Genomic DNA, 8,338 nt, shown 5'->3' on the forward strand with positions numbered 1-8,338 from the left:
TTTTACTCTTTGGGGGATCTAACAATGAAAAAATGCATGTGTTTTGCCGAGTTGACAAAACGATATTTTAAAATTATGTGACATTTTTCAATTGAGTCTTTTTTTTTTTGATGAAATAACTACTCATAAATTTTTAACTCCTTCAACTAAACCATAAAATTACCAATAACTCACTTTATTTTCAATACTTTCACGGACGAAACACACACTACTTTTTTTTTTCTTTTTCTTTCAATCATTTATCTCATTTTCAAATTACTTTTTCGTATTCTTTCTTTTTACAATTTCCTTTCTCTCTTTTCATGAAATTTAGAATCATAAACCTCTTTCCATGAAATCACCATGAATCCACCTTTTCAATCATGTTATACTCCCTCCGTTCCGGATTAACTGAGTCATTTGCTCATTTCATACATATTAAGAAGAACGTATAAATGAAGGAGAGAGAAAAATGGTTTTAAGTACTCTTGTTAAGTATCGGTGCATTCTCCACTGTTAGAAATGCAAAGTGGAATATATTGAATTGAGAGTGATGAAAGTAATATTAATCAGCGTTATAAAGAGAGAGAAAAAAATTAATATTGCATTGAAAAGTGAAATGGCTCAGATATTTTGGGACACTTTGTTTTTGCAAATGACTCAGTTATTATGAGACGGAGTGAGTACCTTCGCCCGACCTTATTTGGTTATGTCACCAAATCATAGACGCATAGTCTCACAATTAAGAGAGATATGTTATTGTGTCAATTGTAATTTAAATTTTCACATTAGATGCAAAAGTAGATGTTGAGACACTTATAAATGAGATGACCAATATAAGTAGATGTTTAATTTTTATATTGAATTTAATTTTTTTTTTTGTTCACTTCCATGTATTTGTTTTTTATCAATCCCTATTATTTTAAATTTCTTCACCTTTTGTCTTTGGTGAGATTTAACCATAGAAAAACTCTAATGGGTTATGTTGAATTAACAAAATGCGTGCTTATTAGAAATTTTAAAATGTTATTGTGTTTTTTTAATTAAGTCTAATTTTTGGGTAAATTAATTACTCAAAAATCTTGAACTTCTTCGACTCACTTTATTCTTTAACATCGTGGACAAAACACAATTGTTTTACCGGTATCATTTATCTCAATCTAAAAAATATATCTAATTTTCTTTCTCACTTCTAATGAAAGAAAGGAACCTCTGTTTGACCCTATTTGACTATGTCATATATTTACGGACGCGGGAGTCACACAATTGGGAGAGAAATGCTAATATGATATGAGAAATGATAAGCTGACCCTTGTATCACTCTTTTTTTAAAACTTGTCTCTTAAACTATTTATACTTCGTCTGTTAGTGTCTCACTTCAAATCTATACACATCACTCTTTTTCTACTACTCTCTTTGGTATTTTGTACGTATCAAATGATCAATGTTTTACCGCTATTTTTATGTAACAATGAAATTTATTTACCTTATGTTTTTATGAATATAAAAAAAATTAAATTTTAATATTCATTAATTAATGTAACACATAAATTATATTTTTAGAGGTTAAATAAACTACTACTATTTTTTTTTATTATTTGATAAAGAAATTATTATTATTATTATTTTATTTTTTTAAAGAATTTTTATTTTATTTTTTATTATGTTACACTAATTTTGCAATAAAAAAGACAAATTTTATGGTACACCCAATATATTTGAGTGTACCTACACCCACTCTTTAAATTAATAGTTAAATGAGTTATTTTTTGAAGAAAAATATTACTCCATCCGTCCCTAATTATAAGACCCTTTTGAGAATTTTTTTGTCCCTTTTTATAAGACCCTTTGTTATTTCCAATTACATTAATTATTTCTTTACATACATGCCCCTATTTATTATACATCTTTTTCTTCAATCAGCGATAAATAGCATATGGAAAACATAAACTAACTCTCTCTCTTAAGGATAAAATTGTAAAAACAATAGTGATTACAAACAACTTTAATACAATTATCCACTTTCTTAATTCCCGTGATTTTAGCAAAAGGGTCTTATAATTAGGGACAGAGGGAGTATTTTTGTCATTTATTATTATAATAACTAAATCTTATTCTTAAAAAATGTCAACAAAATAAAATTATTATTTTTTGAATTTTTATCGCTCATAATTGATAACATTCATTATTTTTTATGATAATATGTAAAAAAAATTACTATGATTGTTATAAACAATGAAATGATTTTTTTTTTTATGAAATGATGTTCTATAAAATATAACTATTGACAAAGAGCTATTTATTACATAAAAAATGATCGTTAATTCATAAAATTATGAAGCAGAAGTATCTTTATACCACACTTTGTGAGTGTAACTTAGAAGTTGCCAATAAATTCTATCCCCCTTTAACCCTTTATATCCTTGCACAAACCTAGAGTATTTTTTTATAATTTTCTTTTTATTTTATTTTTTGTCATTTAACTTTATTCCACACACACCATATTCATTTCAAAGTTAATTTTCTCTCTCTTCACCAAAGAAATCTGGAAAACTCTCTCATTCTCAAACAAACCCTAGCCGCCGCCGCCTCCCTCCTTCAGTGTGTCTCCGGCGATCGTTACATTGCTCCACCATCTTCATCCTCTCCTTTTCATCTGTAATTATACTCTATCAAAAAAATCAGGATCGGACAACCTTCGCCGATGACCACCACGCCGGAGCTTGCAACCACCGCCCCGGAAAAGAGCTTACGTGTTTTCATCCCAATCTTGTATGTTGTCGAGATCTGGGTCAGAATTTTTACACAAACACTTAAACCTGGGCTGTTGTCTTCATCAAGGTCAAGTTCTTTACATATTTTGTTTCCATTACATGCAACAACAACTATACAAATATGAAATTGGATGTGATTTTGTTTTATTTCTAGAGATGTAAAAATTTCTTTTGTAGATGAATCTTTTTTAGTTCTGATGCTACTGATAAAAAATTAAAGAAATGAGTTTAATGATCATTTTCATGGTTTTGTAAAGATGAAAAGAAATTATTTTACCTGTCTGTGTTCTTCGTTTTAAAAAGAATTTGAAATTTGAAATTGAGAATTTGGCTCCATTGATTGGATTCCGTGTCAACCAAAATCTGGCTTATAGTTGGCATGTAATGGAACTGACTTTTTGAAGAGAAAAAAAAAAAATCAAATTATAAGCTTTTTATAGTTAAATGACATAATAGTAGTTAAGTGAGGTCATTTAGTTAGAAAAAGTAATTTTTGGACAAAATTTACCCTTAAAAGTGATATGTGGCAGCCAATCATTGATGGGCAAAAATAAGTCTTCCACAACATCTTCCCTTCTTAAATTAAGAGAGATTTTGCTAAAAATAAAAAGGATAATCCATTCGAGCTAATAACATAAAATGAAAAATTACAAAAACCAACATATATGATTATATTCAAATGTCCAGAATATTATTCTTTCCGATTTGTAATGTTAATGACACCAGAGAAATATGAAAATATATGTAAACATAGATTTTTTTTTTTTTTTGTGAAGAATGTAAACATAGATGATAACAAACAAAATAACTAACGAATTCTCAATTTTTATTGACAGTCTGTGTAAAACACGATATACACCGACGGTGCATTGTGTTACATCGTAAAAAACAGCAGTGTTTCAACACAGTCACTTGGTCTAAACTAAAGAAATAGACACCTTAATGCTGCGACTTGCACTGCGAAGAGTTTCATCATCATCTTTTTCTTCTTCTTGTTCCCGGTTCATTACCGGTTCGGCTTCAAAACCAAGCTTATCAATATGGAGGCGAAAGAAAGAGCTGGGTAAAGAAGGTCTCGTCATTACCAAAGAGCTCAAGAGACTCCAAACCGACCCGGTTCGCTTAGACCGGTTTGTCCGGTCCAATGTTTCTCGCTTGCTCAAGTCCGACCTTGTTTCTGTCCTCTTTGAGTTCCATAGACAGGACAATGTCTTTCTCTCTATGAAGGTTCGGTTTTTATGTTTCTTCTTAGTTTTATATTATATTTTTCTCAATGTTCTTGTTATTAATTTAGAGTATATTTGGATTGATTATTTGAGCTTATGAAACGGTTCGGGAGAACTTATAGCTTATATTAAAATATTTGATGACTTTATTTTATCGTTTGTTATAGATGGTAATAGCTTATAAATAAGTGCTTAAATGATAAGTGCATATGTTATAAACACTTAATTAACCTGTTTATGTAAAAAGGGTATAAACAGTTGGGCGTTGTTTTGATAAACAAGTTATTTTGCAACTTATAGCATACATGCTTATCAAATAAGTGGTTATGAATAAGCTATTTCTGTAATATAAGATAAAATAAAGTCAAACTGATTTCGTATAATCTATAAGTTGTTTCATTATACTATCCTGAAGAGCTTATGAAAATAAGCTGAAAACAGCTTGTGAACATGTCATAAGCTGTTTTCTTGAATTTTCAAAACAGTTTCACTATGCTTATGACAATAGATAGCTCAAATAAGTCAATTCAAACATGCCCTTAGTTTGTGAAATTAACAAAATTTGATTTTGTAAATTCTCAATCACATAATGTCTATGACATCCAATTTCAGGAACTAAATTGAATGATTCAAAAGGACTAATTTGATAAAAGATGTTTATTTTCCAAAACTATTTTGAAATATTAATAATTTCAGAAACTAAATTGGCACTGTACTACAATTTGGAGATTGATTTTATTGATAGTATATTGATTTTATAGGCGTTATTGTTTATGTATTGGTGTGATTACATGAGAAGGTTAAGTGATGGATTTGATGACACGAATGAGTTTACCTTAGAAGATTTACGGATTTTCAGCATAGGTATAAACTTAAAATACTCTTTTAAGCTTGAAGAGAAGAAAGAAAAAGTAAAATCTTTTTGGGCTAATTAGTTGTGTTACTATGTGATGTTACTTGCACTCAAAAGTCATGGCTTTAACCTGTCTTATTCTCAATAGGATGCTACAGTCGTTATGTTTCATACATTTTCATTGAAATGGGCTTGAACTCTGTCACATGGTTATGTTCTGTTATGTTTATCTGATCTTTAATGTTGTCATTGATATTAGCCTTAGCTCTTGAATGGTAGATGTGAGGTGTGTATGAATGATTCATGTGTAGAATTCTTTCATAGGCTGCATTTAAATGTTGATTTGAAGAGAAAATTAACTATCTAATAAATGAAGAGAATAAGTAGAATGTAGCGAGGGTGTTGTTATGAATGAGGAAAATAGAGAAAATAATTGACAGACCGTAACACAACAATGTTATGCAGAGACTTTTAAAGATAAATTTCCCTTGCAAAATTAGTACATAACACCGTCCCTCAATACGATACATCATTTTTATGCAGATTTTTACATACATCAGTAATCCCTACCTAGGGTTTAGTGAAAATACAACCTAATTGGTCTGCTCTTAGTAGGTTTTAACAGAATTGACTCTTTATGAAGTTTGGAACAAAACGTCTACCCGCATTTATGCACATAGCTATTGTGTGGAATGCAGGATCTGTTAGCTATGTGTGTGTCAACCAAGCTCCTTCAATAAACTTGAGCTATTGTTCTATCCTCAGATTCAACATTAGAGCCAACAGCACTACCCTTTGTACTTTTCCAATATAAAAGACTAATAACCTTAGAGTAATGTTTTTCTGGTTCCTACAAAATCACTATTGTACTCCCCTGGGCAAATATCCATTTTAGGCGGATAGTACCGGCATGCAAATAAGATCCCACATATGATTCAATTCAAGAAGTACCACTGTAGGAGTGTTTAGGGGATCAACAGAGATTGGAACATAAGAAGCAGGAAGAAAATATGATTCTAAAGAGTTAACTCTTGCAATATTACTAAACTCTACCACACATATATGAGTTAGATCATATGTAAAATCTCTTTTGCATGAACTTTGACAAGATCGATAAACTTTCAATTAGTCAATTCTATAGTTTTACCCTATATTTATACATGGTTTTGGCTACTGATATATGTTTTCAAATAATATTTTGAAGTACATAAACTTGCATGAGATCAAGATTCAGGTATAGGATTTGGGTTTATCAACTCCTCGCTATATCGAGTTTGACATGAAAACAGCCTTTAGCATTGTTGATGATCTAAACTCTTAAGTATTGCCGTGGATAGGCAATTCTACCTAGTGGGAACAAACTTTCAAGTTTGCTGAAATTATTAATATATACTGTCAAGCTAGTTTTTTTTTCATATATACATTTGGGCTAAAAGAAAAAACCTGGAGCAATTTTTCTAAATTGCTTTGTTCATGTCCTTATGCTACTAAACTTTATGGTTAAAGATATAATATAGTGAATATCTAATATCTAATATAAATTCAACCAAAAGAAAGATAGGAATGCAAAAGCTTAATTTTATCAAATTTTTAGTGTTTACTTTGATTTAATTGATCTAAAACTTTGACATGCATTGGTTGTTTATTGACAAACTTTTCCTCTCAGTTGTACGATATAGTGCGCAAAGAAATATGGTACCGGCCGGACATGTTCTTTTATAGGGACATGCTTGTGATGCTTGCAAGAAACAAAAGGGTGGATGAAACAAAGAGGGTGTGGGATGATTTGAAAGGAGAGGGAGTTTTATTTGATCAGCATACATTTGGAGACATTGTAAGAGCCTATCTTGATAGTGGTATGCCCTCAGAGGCCATGGACATATATGAAGAAATGAGACAATCTCCCGAGCCTCCTCTGTCATTACCTTTCCGTGTAATATTAAAAGGACTAATTCCATATCCCGAATTAAGAGAGAAAATAAAAGATGACTTTTTGGAGGTTTTCCCAGATATGATCATCTACGACCCTCCTGAGGATTTGTTCGACGATCATGAGAAGCATGATGATGTATCTAATAGTGACATTTATTGAGTCAGTGTTGGATCTTTATACACCTCCTCACATCAAGGACCAGACATTCGAAGCGGGAACAGATTGAATTTGAGCTAACTTTGGTTCCTTCGACACTATTATCTGCACTTTGCTGTAAAATAGAGATATTGAAGTTTGAAGCATATTTTTATATACTGAAGCAGCTTGATGACATGCAATGCTGAGACCCGGTAGCTGCTATTTTGAGTAATCTCATTTTTTTCGCTTTTCTCCATTAATCTCAGTGATGAGATTTTCCAATTCTCTCTCATCATTGTACTTTATACATCTGAACATTGACAGTTTGAATGAGTATTGGGAAGAGAAGTTGTTCAATGTGGAAATACACATGCACACATTTTTTTCTTTCTTTTGATAACAATATTCAGTGTATTTAATTTGGTTCCACACTTGAAGTATTTCTATCAAAATACCAAACCTACGAATCTTTTACTAGTCTAGAATATGCTTCAAAAGTTAGAGGAAATCTCATTACTTTTCAAGAGTGTGTTTTTATGCTCCATGTTCAATCTACTCAAAATCTTTTAAACCAAGCAAACGTATGACTATTTTAATAGATGGCCTAATATGAAAAAAAAATTAAGCTAAAAATATTGTTGAATTTTCTTAGAAGAAGTTGGCGTAATTTGTTAAGGTCGAATCGAAAAGGAGTACACGAGTTTAACCGTTGATTGGAACAAAATTTTGGTCAAGTTTTATTTATATCCTTTGGATTATCAGAGTGAATTTCTCTTACAAATTAGAGGATTAAGACACACAACACACTTTCCATAGGCAAAGGTTCATCCTTTTTACATTTAAGAAGCTAGTAAACAATTAGATATCTAATTGCAGCTTTGGTCTATATTTTCATTTTAAATGCAACAAATTAAAGCAATTACACTGCCAATTCATAGATCTTTAAGCAACGGCTGTTAAAAATGTTGCACACTTTCCATCATCAGAAATTTATAGTTAACCACCTCTAATTTATGATTAATAAAAGCTAATGGGTTTTTAACACCTAATATATTCATTACTATCTATCAGAACCACTTTTCTGAAATTTGTTAAACCCTTGTCATAAAAGTTGTTCAATTTTTATAATTCAAATTATAGAACTGTATTACAAAGATAGCTACCAGTCTATACAAATAATTTTGGTGTCATCTTTGAACTAAAAGTGAATACTTATTATTTTTTTCTTGTAATTTTTATTACAAAATTATTAATAATCCTCATAATCAAAGTTCTTTAAAGAATTACTTTCAATATAAATCTAAACAATTGAATCTAATGTTACATAGTTGATCAGAAAAATGATTTTAACAACTTTAGTAAGACTTCTCCTAATAAATGCAAGAGTTGTAGCGGTATTAACATTATTCAATAAGATATGCATGCATGCATCTGA

At 30.4% G+C, this 8,338-nt stretch overlaps 1 protein-coding gene across 1 annotated transcript; it reads left to right on the top strand.

Moving 5' to 3' along the window:
• The first annotated feature begins 2,451 nt into the window (after positions 1-2,451).
• On the top strand, positions 2,452-7,322 carry LOC11429038 (pentatricopeptide repeat-containing protein At1g62350). Its single transcript, XM_003601315.4, has 3 exons — positions 2,452-2,820; positions 3,590-3,980; positions 6,499-7,322. The coding sequence occupies exons 2-3, from the start codon at positions 3,696-3,698 to the stop codon at positions 6,922-6,924; spliced, it is 711 nt and encodes a 236-aa protein (XP_003601363.2). The 5' UTR covers positions 2,452-2,820; positions 3,590-3,695; the 3' UTR covers positions 6,925-7,322.
• Positions 7,323-8,338: the final 1,016 nt, after the last annotated feature.

Source organism: Medicago truncatula, chromosome 3, assembly GCF_003473485.1.
Source record: "Medicago truncatula cultivar Jemalong A17 chromosome 3, MtrunA17r5.0-ANR, whole genome shotgun sequence".
Classification (NCBI taxonomy): Eukaryota; Viridiplantae; Streptophyta; class Magnoliopsida; order Fabales; family Fabaceae; genus Medicago; species Medicago truncatula.